Source organism: Salvelinus namaycush, chromosome 14, assembly GCF_016432855.1.
Source record: "Salvelinus namaycush isolate Seneca chromosome 14, SaNama_1.0, whole genome shotgun sequence".
In the NCBI taxonomy this organism is placed as follows: domain Eukaryota; kingdom Metazoa; phylum Chordata; class Actinopteri; order Salmoniformes; family Salmonidae; genus Salvelinus; species Salvelinus namaycush.
In genome coordinates, this window is record NC_052320.1 from 6,012,806 (window position 1) to 6,028,197 (window position 15,392).

At 42.1% G+C, this 15,392-nt stretch overlaps 1 protein-coding gene across 2 annotated transcripts; it reads right to left on the bottom strand.

Annotated features, from left to right (window-relative positions):
• Positions 1-1,740: 1,740 nt before the first annotated feature.
• On the bottom strand, positions 1,741-12,490 carry LOC120059057 (cytochrome P450 2K1-like). 2 transcript variants are annotated; one of them, XM_039007837.1, is made up of 8 exons: positions 12,183-12,486; positions 9,257-9,419; positions 7,253-7,402; positions 6,998-7,158; positions 6,689-6,868; positions 6,421-6,562; positions 4,118-4,444; positions 1,741-3,113 (listed from the first exon to the last, which is right to left on the bottom strand). In XM_039007837.1, exons 1-8 carry the CDS (start codon positions 12,387-12,389, stop codon positions 2,926-2,928), a joined length of 1,518 nt encoding a protein of 505 aa, XP_038863765.1. In that variant the 5' UTR covers positions 12,390-12,486; the 3' UTR covers positions 1,741-2,925. The 2 variants fall into 2 exon arrangements, with proteins under 2 accessions (XP_038863765.1, XP_038863766.1); XM_039007838.1 differs by lacking the exon at positions 1,741-3,113 and adding an exon at positions 3,541-3,665 and having other exon boundaries at positions 12,183-12,490.
• Between the last annotated feature and the right edge of the window lie 2,902 nt (positions 12,491-15,392).

Sequence of the window (15,392 nt, forward strand, 5' to 3'; positions counted from 1 at the left end):
GAACAATTGTTTATCACACCAGCATGTTATTGTTGCATAAAGACCTCATGTCTCTTGTGTATGGTCTGTAATAAGCCCACGTCGTGGCCTAGTAAGTGTCAGCGGCAGGATGGTCTACGAGCACAACCCAGAGCTAGAGTGTCGGCACCTCTATGCCTCTGTCTGCACAATGTAGCCCTTTCCCGCTGTCGAATGACCAAAGTGGACTCATGGTTGGAATGTTATTAATATTTGTCATAATTTCATAATTAATAAAAACACATTTAAAATATTTTGAAAATCTGGGGTTTCTATGTCAAACAGTTTTGTTATATATCAGTGTTCTGTGATGTATAAAAAGTGTAATATTGGGATGCAAACTCTAAATGTAATACATTACAACTCTATATCTGACATGGTACAGGTGTCTTCTTATTTTAAAGACATAACCATGTGTGTGAGGTGTATACTTTTGTTGCAAAGTAGATTTGTTTAAGACTACCAAGGAACACTCGGAGTGACCCTGTGACCCTGATTTAGTCCACTGCAGTAAAATAATATAGACAGCAAGAACTGTCATTGTCCATCTCTAGTGATCATCTAATCTGTACTTGTGTACAGCTTCGCATTGATATTTTCCTAATTAAATAAGTGTCATATATTTATTTATTTCCTGAACCTATTTAAATGCTGTACTTGCATTCAGTTCCCGTATATTGTGTTCAATATACAGTAAGTTTATTCAGATAGTGATCTTATCTGTTCTGATGTTCACACCCAAAGGCGTTGTTCCATTGTTAATGCTCACTCAAGAATGAGATTGCTCATGAATGGTTGTTGCAAATACATAAAGGGAATTTAAATATTTCATATATATATATATGCTTGTAAATTCAAAGTTATTATTATTTTTCCATTAAAAGTTCCCTCTGACATAGCCCTGAGGTTCATCTTCCATACCTAATACTGTCTTCTAACATAACCTCTAGATCAGGGGTGGGCAAACTTTGTGGCTTGAGGGCCGCATTGGGATTTTGAAATTCAACGGAGGGACGCATTTTTTGGGGGACCAATTGTTTGTTAAATTCCATTTTTGGGGGCATCCTGAGTGGTGCAGCAGTCTAAGGCACTGCATTGCAGTGCTTGAGGCATCACTACAGACCCAGGTTCGATGCCAGGCTGTATCACAGCTGGCTGTGACTGGGAGACCCATAAGGCGGCCCTCAATTGGCCCAGCGTCGTCCGGGTTAGGAGAGGGTTTGGCAGGCAGAGATTTCCTTGTCCCATCGCGCTCTAGCGACTCCTGTGGTGGGCTGGGTGCATGCACGCTGACACGGTTGCCAGGTGTACGGTGTTTCCTCCGACACATTGGTGCGGCTGGCTTCCGGGTTAAGCGGGCATTGTGTCAAGAAACAGTGGGCCTTGGCTGGGATGTGTTTCGGAGGACGCGCAGGCTCTCAACCTTCGCCTCTCCTTAGTTCGTACGGGAGTTGCAGCGATGGGACAAGACTGTAACTACCAATTGGATACCACAAATTTGGGGAGAACTTTGCCCCCTCTGCTCAAGAATGACGTGCAAACCTATTCTGTCTTCCCTTTGAAGAACCCTTTTTGGTTCCAGGTAGAACCCCCATTTTGGGTTCCATGTAAAACTCTTTCCACAAGGGATCTACCTGAAATCGGAAAGGGTTCTCCTATGGGGACAGCCGAAGAACCCTTGTGGCACCCTTTTTTCTAAGGGTGCATAACATTTGAATTAAAGAAGGTGTTCATGTATTTATTTATTTGATATTTGTATTGCATTTCTCTTCCTCCAGCTAAATATACAACATTAGCAATGGATTTAACTGGTTAACATATATCTCAGGTGAGAATGATGAGTTTAGGATGGCTCATAGTGATGACCGGAATGGGACAACTGGAACGACACCAAACACCTGGTTTCCCATGTTTGGATGTGATTAACACTGTTTCACCCACCCCACCCCAGCCCGTTCCTGATTGAAGTGACAAGTGACATTACTGATACATAAACAATCATCTGCATATACATCTACATAGCTATCTATTTTCATATCTTTAGAAAAGCTTTCAAAAAGTGCCAATGTGTCTACCTTTCCTTAACTAGCACTTAGTATTTGTCATCCAATAAATTAATGACAGCACTAAAAAGTTAAAGAATATTAAACATTTGCATAATTTCCCCGTGATTGGTATTTTTTGTTGTTGAAATGTCTGAGTTTCTTTGGTCAGAAGGACCTGTGGAAAAAGGTCATACAGTTGTACTGTAAAAAAGTGCCAAGTATTGACAGTACAACTAGCAGTATAGAGGGCACTAGTTTAGAGTTTACACTTTTTTTATAGGCCATATTTTTTTATAGGCCATATTTTAGACCATATTTTGGGGATTTTCAGATTACAAATGTGACCTTTCTTAGGACTGTATTCTTGAATTCTTGAATTACAAACCAAGAATATTTTCCTGGGAGTGGTGGGTAAGGATATGACCTCTATGGACCTCAGTGGGGATAAGGGCACTTGCAGTCTAAGAATAGGATCCTAAAGTCCAAGTTTGGTCTCTCAATCATAACGTTCACTTCCTGTGGATATTGACATTTTACTGAGGACCCCACCTAGGGTATCCCTAAAAGGTTGTTTGAGTGTATGTCTCTAGATCAACATTGATGGTTTTAAACAATTGCCCCCCAGACATCATAAAGGTGTCAGCATCTAGGACTGCAAAACCCCTCTGAATGGTTTACAAAAGCTGCTTCAGTTCATTTAGGTCCAATCAACTTTAAACCTCAGATCCCTGTAGCCAGGTATATATTCATGTCATTCATGTCCATGGGCAGTGACAAAATAGTTTTCCAGCATATTCCTGCAGTGTGTTTGTCTAAAGTTGAGAGTTTAGTGTGTAATATACATTGGACCCAGACTTTCATCTCAGACCCTGCTCACAGCACACAACTGGTGAGATGAAGGACTGAGGGTGAACCCCAGGGATGGTGTGAGGTCCAGATCCTCCTCTGTTACCCCGGGAGGAGGAGAGAAACAAAAGCGCTGCAGGAGGGAGGTGAAGAAAAGGAAGAGCTCCATCCTGGCCAGACTCTCTCCTAGACACACCCTACGACCTGGAGGAGGAAGATGAGGAAGACAGCATGAGGACAATAGAAAAGGAAGAGCTCCATCCTGGCCAGACTCTCTCCTAGACACACCCTACGACCTGGAGGAGGAAGATGAGGAAGACAGCATGAGGACAATAGAAAAGGAAGAGCTCCATCCTGGCCAGACTCTCTCCTAGACACATCCTACGACCTGGAAGAGGAAGATGAGGAAGACAGCATGAGGACAATAGAAAAGGAAGAGCTCCATCCTGGCCAGACTCTCTCCTAGACACACCCTACGACCTGGAAGAGGAAGATGAGGAAGACAGCATGAGGACAATAGAAAAGGAAGAGCTCCATCCTGGCCAGACTCTCTCCTAGACACACCCTACGACCTGGAGGAGGAAGATGAGGAAGACAGCATGAGGACAATAGAAAAGGAAGAGCTCCATCCTGGCCAGACTCTCTCCTAGACACACCCTACGACCTGGAAGAGGAAGATGAGGAAGACAGCATGAGGACAATAGAAAAGGAAGAGCTCCATCCTGGCCAGACTCTCTCCTAGACACACCCTACGACCTGGAAGAGGAAGATGAGGAAGACAGCATGAGGACAATAGAAAAGGAAGAGCTCCATCCTGGCCAGACTCTCTCCTAGACACACCCTACGACCTGGAGGAGGAAGATGAGGAAGACAGCATGAGGACAATAGAAAAGGAAGAGCTCCATCCTGGCCACTCTCTCCTAGACACACCCTACGGCCTGAAAGAAGAAGATGAGGAAGACAACATGAAGACAATAGATGTGTAAATATAGGTTCCTATAATTGACAAATATCAATATTCCCACTGGGCACAGACGTCAATTCAATGTCTATTCCACATTGCTTCAACGTCATTTCCATCCCCTCAACTCTCTTGAGCTAAAGCAATGAGGATAACAGATTTAGTTAATTGAGCACCATAGAATGATATCAGATTTAGTTAATTGCTGAATGATAGTATTAATAAGGAAACACACAGTGGGACTCACCTGCAGAGAAGGGCATGAAGGCATCATTCTTGACGAATCGACCTTCCTCATCCAGAAAGTGGGCAGGGTTAAAGGTGTGAGGGCTCTTCCATTCGCTCTCATCCTGCAGGACAGACGTCAGCAGAGGTAACACAGCAGTCCCCTTTTTGATGAAGTATCCCTGGAAGGTGACGTCTTGGCTGGTGGTGTGAGGGATGGACATGGGTACAATGTTGGCCAGCCTTTGGGTCTCATGGATCACTGCATCAGTGTAGGGCAGGTTCTTCCTGTCCTCTACCAAGGCCTGACGACTTCCTATGACTCTACTTATCTCCTCTTGGACCCGGTCTGGGAAAAAAGGAAGAGGGAGGGATAAAGTTACTGTTAAATCTGAATGATCTTCATCCTGTATCTAATTAACTTGGATTCAATTCAAAGACCTGTGGTTCAGGTGGGAAATTTGCCAATGTTTACAGCGAGTAAAACCGTAATTGTCTTACATAACCGCAATCATACACTGTCTGTACAAAGGTCCTTCAAATCAGAATCACCTTTATTTGCCAAGTACATATTCAGATACTCAGAATTGTAATATGATGCTGCTAGTGACAGACAACATTTAGAGACAGAATACAGATAGAGGAGTTTGCACACATTATATAAGTGAGCTATAAGAGATTGAGTTGTGGATATACAGTGCATTCGGAAAGTATTCAGACCCCTTAACTTTTTCCACATTTTGTTACATTACAGTCTTATTCTAAAATGGATTAAGTAAAAACATTTCCTCAATGTCCTCAATCTACACACAATACCCCATAATGACAAAGTGAAAACAGGTTTATAGATTTTTTTGTAAATGTATTAAAAATAAAAAACAAATACCTTATTTACATAAGTAATCAGACTCTTTACTATGAGACTCACAATTGAGCTCAGGTGCATCCTGTTTCCATCCTTGAGATGTTTCTACAACTTGATTGGAGTCCACCTGTGGTAAATTCAATTAATTGGACATGATTTGGAAAGGCACACACCTGTGTAAATAAAGTTCCACAGTTGACAGTGCATGTCAGAGCAAATACCAAGCCATGAGGTTGAAGTAATTGTCCATAGAGACAGGATTGTGTTGAGGCACAGATCTGGGGAAGGGTACCAAAAAATGGCTGCAGCATTGAAGGTCCCCAAGAACACAGTGGCCTCCATCATTCTTAAATGGAAGAAGTTTGGAACCACCAAGATTCTTCCCAGAGCAGGCCGCCTGGCCAAACTGAGCAATCGGGGGAGCAGGGCCTTGTTCAGGGAGGTGACCAAGAACTGATGGTCACTCTGACAGAGCTCCAGAGTACCTCTGTGGAGATGGGAGAACGTTCCAGAAGGACAACCATCTCTGCAACACTCCACCAATTCGGCCTTTATGGTAGAGTGGCCAGACGGAGGCCACTCCTCATTAAAAGGCACATGACAGCCTGCTTGGAGATTGCCAAAAAGCACCTAAAGGACTCTCAGACCATGAGAAGCAAGATTCTCTGGTCTGATGAAACCAATAACCCTTTGGCCTGAATGCGAAGTGTCACGTCTGTAGGATAACAGGCACCTCTCATCACCTGGCCAATACCATCCCTACAGTGAAGCATGGTGGTGGCAGCACCATGATGTGGGGATGTTTTTGAGCGGCAGGGAAATTAGTCAGGATCGAGGAAAAGATGAATGGAGCAAAGTACAGAGAGATCCTTGATGAAAACCTGCTCCAGAGTGCTCAGGACCTCAGACTGGGGGCGAAGGTTCACCTTCCAACAGTACAACGGGCCCTAAGCAGACAGCCAAGACAATGCAGATGTGACTTCGTGACAAGTCTCTGAAAGTCCTTGATTGGCCCAGCAAGAGCCCGCACTTGAGCCCGATAGAACATCTCTGGAGAAACCTGAAAATAGCTGTGCACCGACGCTCCCCATCCAACCTGACAGAGCTTGAGAGGATCTGCAGAGAAGAATGGGAAAAACTCCCCAAATACAGGTGTGCCAAGCTTGTAGCGTCATACCCAAGAAGACTCAAGGCTGTATCCGCTGCCAAAGGTGCTTCAACAAGGTACAGAGCATTGTCTGTGATATTTCAGTTTTTTGCAAAAATTTCTAAAAACCTGTTTTTGCTTTGTGATTATGGGGTATTGTGTGTAGATTGATGAGAAATAAAAACAATTTAATCAATTTTATAATAAGGCTGTAACGTAACAAAATGTGGAAAAAGTGAAGTGGTCTAAATACTTTCCAAATGCACTGTATGAGAAGTGTTTGTCAGGTGAGTGTGTGAGTATCAACCCTTACCCTGTATATCGGGGTACTTGGCCATGAGCAGCAGACCCCAGCGCATTGTTGTCCCGGTGGTGTCGGTACCAGCAGCAAACAGGTTGGCCACAGTCTGTATGAGATTCTCAATGTGGTAATGAGAGTTCATGTTGCCTGATTCCTTTTAATACATAAACAAACATGTTTCAGTAAACAAGAGCAGTTATTTCTAAATCATCTCCCCCTGGAGCCCCTAGTTATTCACTCCAAGAAATGACATGCTTATAACTGTAATAACTCTTTATACCTCCAGGGTCTGCTTTCGGACAAGGAACGAGTCCACGAAGCCTCTACACATCTGCGGGTTGAGAGTCTCCTTCAGCCCCCTCACCAGCTCCTTCATCTCCTCCTTGTTGTCAGCAATATTTTTCATGATAAGTGTCTTGTTCTTCAGCAATGGGCCCAACCATGGGAACATGTTGTACAACTTTGAATAAAAAGCAAAGCAAAAATTAGCTTCTATTTTGTCTGTATATATTATACTTGGACTAATTGAATCTAGTGTGACCAGTCTGTCATTGTTCTCAAAGTAAACATGATAAGCACGGTATCGTACCTGTATTGAAATAGATCCTCCGAGTCGGATGGACTCATTGGCTTGATCCACCGAGCGTCGGAACCGTGGATCAGAGTAGTCAAACCTGCTGCCGTACACAATGCTGCAGATGATGTTGGAGACAGCGTAATTCATTGCCTGGGTTGTGTCAAATGCTTTACCTGTGACAAAGAGCAAAAAACAGATCCGAAATGAGAAAAACTGAGAAAAGATGAAGACTTATTTTGATTGATGTTATTGATATAAGAACTTTACCATTGTGTTCTTCAAACACTTCAATCAAGTAGCGAACTTCCTCAATGATCTTCTCCTCGCTCGCTTTCTTGCCCATGCCAAAGTCCCTAAGGTTTGTCAGGGCAAAGCGTCTCATCTCTTTCCATGAATCTCCATTGGCAAATACAATACCTATTAAAAAGTACAGTAGAACAATGCTGTTCTGATGCAGTAGTTGAGTGACATTCTTAAAGGAATACAAATCAATTTTAAGAAGCACAGATTAATGGAAGTAGGAGGTTTCAAACAAAATGTGTTTTTTTCTTCATATTTTTATGAAGTCAGGAGAGAATAAAATATTTGTAAGATATTTGGGGTTGTTAGAGTTGGTTGAACACAGAAGAGCATCATGTACAGTACCAGTCAAAAGTTACCAGTCAAAAGCACACCTACTCATTCAACATTTTTTCTTTATTTTTGACTATTTTCTACATTGTAGAATAATAGTGAAGACATCAAAACTGTGAAATAACACATATGGAATCATATAGGTTCCAAAAAAGCATTAAACAAATCAAAATACATTTTATATTTGAGATTCTTCAAAGTAGCCACCCTTTGCCTTGCTGACAGCTTTGCACACTCTTGGCCTTCTCTCAACCAGCTTCATGAGGTAGTCACCTGGAATGCAATTCAATTAACAAGTGTGCCTTGTTAAAAGTAAATTTGTGGAATTTCTTTCCTTCTTAATGAGTTTGAGCCAATCAGTTGTGTTGTGACAAGGTATGGGTGGTATACAGAAGATAGCCCTATTTGGTAAAAGACCAAGTCCATATTATGGCAAGAACAGCTCAAATAAGCAAGGAAAAACGACAGACCATTATTACTTTAAGACATGGTCAGTCAATACGAAAAATGTATTCAAGTGCAGTCGCAAAAACCATCAAGTGCTATGATGAAACTGGCTCTCATAAAGACTGCCACAGGAAATGAAGACCTAGAGTTAGAGGTACCAGCCTCAGCAATTGCAGACCAAATAAATGCTTCACAGAGTTTATGTAACAGACACATCTCTACATCAACTGTTCAGAGGAGACTGCCTAAATCAGCCCTTCATGGTCGAATTGCTGCAAAGAAACAACTGCTAAAGGACACCAATAATAATAAGAAACTTGCTTGGGCCAAGAAACATGAGCAATGGACATTAGACCAGTAGAAATCGTTTCTTTGGTCTGATGAGTCCAAATTTGAGACGTTTGGTTCCAACCTCTGTGTCTTTGTGAGACGCAGAGTAGGTGAATGGATGATTTTCCGCATGTGTGGTTCCCACGTGAAGCATGGAGGAGGAGGTGTGATGGTGTGGGGGTGCTTTGCTGGTGACACTGTCAGTGATTTATTTAGAATTCAAGGCACACTTAACCAGCATGGCTACCACAGCATTCTGCAGCGATACGCCATCCCATCTGGTTTAAGCTTAGTGGGACGATCATTTGTTTTTCAACAGGACAATGACAAAACACACTTCCAGGCTGTGTAAGGGCTATTTGACCAAGAAGGAGAGTGATGGAGTGCCGCATCAGATGGCCTCCACAATCACCCGACCTCAACTCAATTGAGATGGTTTGGGATGAGTTGGACCGAAGAGTGAAGGAAAAGCAGCCAACAAGTGCTCAGCATATGTGGGAACTCCTTCAAGACTGTTGGAAAAACATTCCAGGTGAAGCTGGTTGAGAGAATGCAAAGAGTATGCAAAGCTGTCATCAAGGCTACTTTGAAGAATCTCTTATATATTATATATATATATTTTTTTTAACACTTTTTTGGTTACTACATGATTCCATATGTGTTATTTCATAGTTTTGATGTCTTCACTATTATTCTACCATGTAGAACATAGTAAAAAAATTAAGAAAAACCGTTGAATGACTGGTACTGTATATTGTTGTTGGTTTTTACAGTATGGCACCAAGCATGCCTGCTTAACTGTCCATTGTCAAGGTTTGCAAAGTAGTAGGCCTGAGAATCAGTTAAGTTATCTGACATTACCGTGTCCTTTGTTTAATTCACCAAACAAATGATTGATGCCCCTGTCCCCAAACTCCTCTGCATGGTTGACCAGTGCTTGCTTGACTGTCTTGTATCCTGCGAGAACGACCACTTTTTGGGGTCCAATGTGAACTGTGAACACCGAGCCATATTTCTTGGACAGCTGTAGAACATAAAATAAGCCAAAAGACCAGGTTAAGACAGATAAGATCCTTTCCATTCAAATTAAAATGCCTCGTAAAATGTGAGCCTATGAACTTCTGAGGTCAGTGTTTGACAAACAAGTTTATTGTGTTACCTTCCAGAAATGAATGACTGATCATGTAAATACCCAGCTAGCGCATAATGTTCTGAGAACCATAGAGCTTGGTGTGAGCGTGGTTATCATATGGTTCTTTTTTAAAACAACCTTCCACATATTTCTGGCAATGGTGCTGTATAGTTGTTTGGCTTTGGAACACTCTAAGCCCATTTAAGAAATGAATTACATGTTGGTAGTGTTCTAGGAATGTTCTCAAACTGGTTTAACATTGGGAATGTTCTCAAATCGTTTAGAGAACATTAAGGAATAACGTTCTTCGTGGGAATTTCAGTACTTCAGCATAACATTTCCCATAGATATCCTCATGGTTCTATTTAAAATCATGTTCTTAAATTGTTCCAAGAGCGTTAAGAAACAACATTCTTCTGTGGGAATTTCAGTACTTCATCATAATGATTCGTACAGGTTTCCTCATGGTTTTATTTAAAGTCATGTTCTCAAAATGTTCTAAGAACGTTTAGAAAACTTTCCATAAAAACCACAAGAAAACTTTAATAACATTCAGAGAAAATTCTAAGAATGTTTTTTAAAAACATACATTTCATTCTCAGCATCAACAAAAGTCTCTCTATCCTCTATCTTGTTAAGTGTGTTTGGGTGTGATGGCTGCACCCACTAATTGGCCACACCTGATCTTAATGAGTGCTCGTTTCCTTTGAAATTGGGTTTGTTTGAATATGCTACAATTAACAGAATTGTTAGATTTTAAAAAACATGGCATGCTATTGACCCTGGTGATGCTGTGGACTAATTCCATTGATAGAGAACAGAGGGTTAAAGGTTTGAATCTCACTGATGCTGTCACAATAAAAAATAAATGTGTTTAATTATTAATGCCTTATGAAATTAAATTCCATGTGTCCTGTCTGTGCTCAAAAAGTTCAAAAAAGCAAACACAAAATAAGCAAGCAGTGTTATTAAAAGTCTTATTGAAACATTCAGCGAAATTTATACGGAAGTTATTAAAAAAACAAAAAATATCCAACATTTTCCGCAAAATGTCAGAACTTTTAACCCTGTGTTGTCTTAAGGCTAAAAAATGACCCGCCACTATGTTAAACAACAGAGTAAACTGCCTGAATGATATTTCATTCAACTTTAAATGTGATTACTTTTCCTAAAGTGACCCCAACATTAGACATTTTTTAACATTGCCTTTGTTAATATTTCCATGAAAGCTGTATACCACCAGGGTACAAAGATTGTCTTAGGGTAATTACTGACCCGGCAGTTATCAAATCATTTACACACCACAAAAACCACAAAGACACACACAATGAGAAATGTAGATTATGTGCTACTGATTGAACTCAGCCAGCAGCTCCTGAAGAGGAAGATCACCATGGTTGGCACAGTTAGAAAGAACAAGCCTGAGCTCCACCCTGCACTCCTCACAACAAGGGAGAGAGAGGCCTTCTCATCAAAGTTTGCCTTCACCCCCACCACCACTCTAGTTTCTTACCTCCCAAAGAGGAACAAGAATGTGGAAATAAGAATTTGTTCTTAACTGACTTGCCTAGTTAAATAAAGGTCAAATAAAAAAAAAAAATCATCCTGGACTACAACCACAACAAAGGAGGTGTGGACAACCTGGACAAGGTGATTGAAACTTACAGCTGCAGGAGGATGACTGCCCGCTGGCCCCTGGTCATCTTCCATAACATTATTGATGTGTTCTCATACAATGCCTTAGTGATATGGAACAAGATCAACCCTACCTGGATGCCTGATAAGCAGAACAAGAGGTGGGTGTTCCTGGAGCAGTTATAGTTGATTGATTTACGTTCCTCATGTTTTTGTTTTGTATCTATTATATTATTTTATTATTTATTACTGTTGTTGTTTACCATTGCCCCCACCTTGTGGGTGGGGGCAATGGTTAAACAAATGGGAGAAGACTAGTATTTGTAGTTGAATTCGTCATTGTACAGAATATTAGAATATATCACAATGTTTCCAAAAAAGTTCAAGACTGTTATTGTTTCCCTTCAATAAAATGCATTCAAAACTACTTTCTGCACATTTCTGCTACTTTCTTAGACTTTACAAGTGCTATCTCTTGCAAAACAAAATATGTTTACACCTATGCAGTACCTTTAGCAATAATAATAATAATAAAGCTCTACTTTAGTAAAGAAAACAATGATGACAGGTGTGTTGTAATAAACATGAGTGGTGTCCACTGGTCAGTCTTTCTGCATTGTGAAGAGGAAGAACCCAGATATTCACAAAGTTTATGACGAATGACAACTTGTTTCTTCATGCAAAATAGATTTGGGGTTTAAAATTCAATTGAGCTGCTTTATTTTAGGGGTTTAGTGAAGGCGGGTCCTTTTTTACCCTTAGGACAAGGGGAGTATACAGAATGTTAAGACTACACAAGGGTTAAACAAACATTATTTTTACCGGTCAGGAAACGTATGGCTTCATTCCCACAAATAATATGAAACAAAAAACATACTTTCCCACAACTTCAATAAACCAAATGTGCTAGCTGGGTACTGTGAGTCAATATAGCTGGGTACTGTGAGTCAATATCTTGAAAGGAGGATCTTGAAATTGAATAGTTCAAGCAAGCAAGCTTTTGACTTATTAATATCTCACCTCAAAGAGAGTCTGGTAAGGCCTATTGAGATCCAGCTGGAGCAAGTTACCAAGCAGGGGCAGCGGCCTGGGTCCTGGAGGCTCCTTCCCATGTTCCTCAGAGCTGGAACCAGAGGAGAGGAGGTAGAGGACGAGCAGAAACAGCACAGCCCCCAGCAGTGTCACCGTGCTGGGAGCCTGGAGAAGAAGACCTTCCATAAGAGACATCCTCGATCGGAGCTCTTACACCTTACCCTGGGCTAAAAAGAGAGACCGCTTGTGCTCATACACAACAGTCACTCAACAGAGCTGCCTGCCTATGGAGCTCTTCTTATGTAGAGGACGGACCACCTTGGGGGAGGAGCTAGGCATCTTGAGAAACAGAAGAATAGTACTGCCAAGCCTGCACAACACATTCCCTGCAGATCATTGACTAAATTATAGCATGGTCTGATCATAATTTAATTAAGGTCACTATGCCTGTCCTCATCCTGAGAGATGTTCCTCTTTATTACACCCTCGTTAAAACACTGAAGAGAACTGCAGACAAAGAGATAAATAATGAGGAACAACCTGTTGGGGGAATTAGGCAATAGCTCCGTGTGTTGGCTTCGTCTGTCACAAGGTGCCTCCTACACCACCCTATGTGAATGCCAATGAGTATAGAGAGCTCTGAGTCAAACTACACAAAGTAGAGGCAGACAACAGTTTCCAAACAAATGTTTTATTAAGGCGGGGCTGAGTGTGGTTTTCCATAAATAATTCAGTTTCACCAGTTCAGTTAAATCATTTCCCATTCAATTAATTAATAGTTATCTGTTGATAAGATTTAAAACAAAGTCAACAAAAGACCCAACACAGGAACAGAGAGATAATCTGAATGATTTTTAGCCTGGTATCGGTTCAATGACCTGTGCTTCAGATTGGCCTCTTGCCAATGTTTACAGTTGGCAACACCTGTAACTGTGTTTTGTGTCACTGTACGAAAGGTCTCAGACAGTTTTATGCAGTGTAAAGTTCACTAAATAAAGGCTGCGTGTTTCTATTGGTCCTTCCCCACGTACTGGCCAACACCCTCTAATGTTTTGATTCCTGCAAAAAGCAATGAACTGTACATTTTACATTTAATGTTTTAGGCGTCAGTGGTTTGTTCTCTTCAATTGACATACATTTCCTCTCTTGTGTTGTAACGCAAAACAAAACACTGTAAAAATGTATAGTTCATTGCTATATGCAGGAATTCATACTTATATGAGCGCATTATCACAACTGATAGTTGTGTTTCATCCGGCGCCGACAGAGATGGCCGCCTCGCTTTGCGTTCTTAGGAAACTATGCAGTATTTCGTTCTTTATTGTATTATTTCTTACACTGTTACCCCAGGAAATCGTAAGTCTTATTACATACAGCCGGGAGGAACTATTGGATATAAGTGCAACGACTTTCCCGAAGCGGATCCTCTGTTTGGTCCACCACCCAGAACAATGGATCGGATCCCAGCAGGCGACCCAAAACAATGGCGCTGCAGAAGGGGCAGACGGAGCGTTCTTCTGGTCAGGCTCCGTAGACGGGCACATCGCGCACCACTCCCGAGCATACTACTCGCCAATGTCCAGTCTCTTGACAACAAGGTAGACAAAATCCAAGCAAGGGTTGCCTTCCAGAGAAACATCAGAGATTGCAACATTCTCTGCTTCACGGAAACATGGCTCACTCGGGATATGTTATCAGAGTCGGTACAGCCACCTGGTTTCTTCACACATCGCACCGACAGAAACAAACATCTCTCTGGTAAGAAGAAGGGCGGGGGTGTATGCCTTATGATTAACGAGTCGTGGTGTAATCATAACAACATACAGGAACTCAAGTCCTTTTGTTCACTAACCTAGAATTCCTTACAATCAAATGCCCACCGCCTTATCTACCAAGAGAATTCTCTTCGATTATAATCACAGTCGTGTATATCTCTCCCAAGCAAACACTTCGACGGCCCTGAAAGAACTTCATTGGACTCTATGTAAACTGGAAACCACACATCCCAAGGCTGCATTTATTGTAGCTGGGGATATTAACAAGGCTAATCTGAAAACAAGGCTCCCTAGATTTTATCAGCATATCGAATGCGCGACCCGGGCTGGCAAAATCCTGGATCATTGTTACTATAACTTCTGCAACGCATACAAATCATCCCTCGAACCTCCTTTCGGCAAATCTGACCACGACTCCATTTTGTTGCTCCCAGCTTATAGACAGAAGCTAAAACAGGAAACGCCCATGCTCAGGTCTGTTCAACGCTGGTCCGACCAATCTGATTCCACGCTTCAAGATTGCTTCGATCACGTGGACTGGGATATGTTCCGGATAGCGTCGAACAACAACATTGATGTATACGCTGATTCGGTGAGCGTGTTTATTAGCAAATGCATCGGTGATGTTGTACCCACGGCGAAAATTAAAACCTTCCCCAACCAGAAACCGTGGATTGATGGCAGCATTCGCGCAAAACTGAAAGCGCGAACCACTGCTTTTTAATCAGCGCAAGGCGACCGGAAACATGACCGAACACAAATAGTGTAGCTATTCCCTCCGCAAGGCAATCAAACAAGCTAAGCATCAGTATAGAGACAAAGTAGAGTTGCAATTCAATGGCTCAGACACGAGAGGTATGTAGCAGGGTCTACAGTCAATCACGGACTACAAAAAGAAAACCAGTACTGTCGCAGACCCCGATGTCTTGCTCCCAGACAAACTAAACAGCTTCTTTGCTCGCTTTGAGGACAATACAGTGCCACCGACACGGCCCGCTACCAGAACCTGTGGGCTCTCCTTCACCGCAGCCAACGTGAGTACAACATTTAAACGTGTTAACCCTCGCAAGGCTGCCGGCCCATATGGCATCCCTAGCTGCGTCCTCAGAGCATGCGCAGACCAGCTGGCTGGTGTGTTTATGGACATATTCAATCAATCTCTAACCCAGTCTGCTGTTCCCACATGCTTCAAGAGGGCCACCATTGTTCCTGTTCCCAAGAAAGCTAAGGTAACTGAGCTAAACAACTATCGCCCCGTAGCACTCACGTCTGTCATCATGAAGTGCTTTGAGAGACTAGTCAAGGATCATATCACCTCCACCCTACCTGACACCCTAGACCCACTCCAATTTGCTTACCGCCCCAATAAGTCCACAGACGACGCAATCGCAATCACACTGCACAATTCCCTAACCCATCTGGT

Coding starts and splice junctions, on each gene's coding strand:
- LOC120059057 (XM_039007837.1), bottom strand. CDS start 12,389: ATGTCTCTTATGGAAGGTCTTCTTCTCCAGGCTCCCAGCACGGTGACA. Junction 9,420..12,182: donor CTTACCAGACTCTCTTTGAG/GTGAGATATTAA, acceptor TATGTTCTACAG/CTGTCCAAGAAATATGGCTC. Junction 3,114..4,117: donor CTTCATGCCCTTCTCTGCAG/GTGAGTCCCACT, acceptor TTCCTCCTCCAG/GTCGTAGGGTGTGTCTAGGA.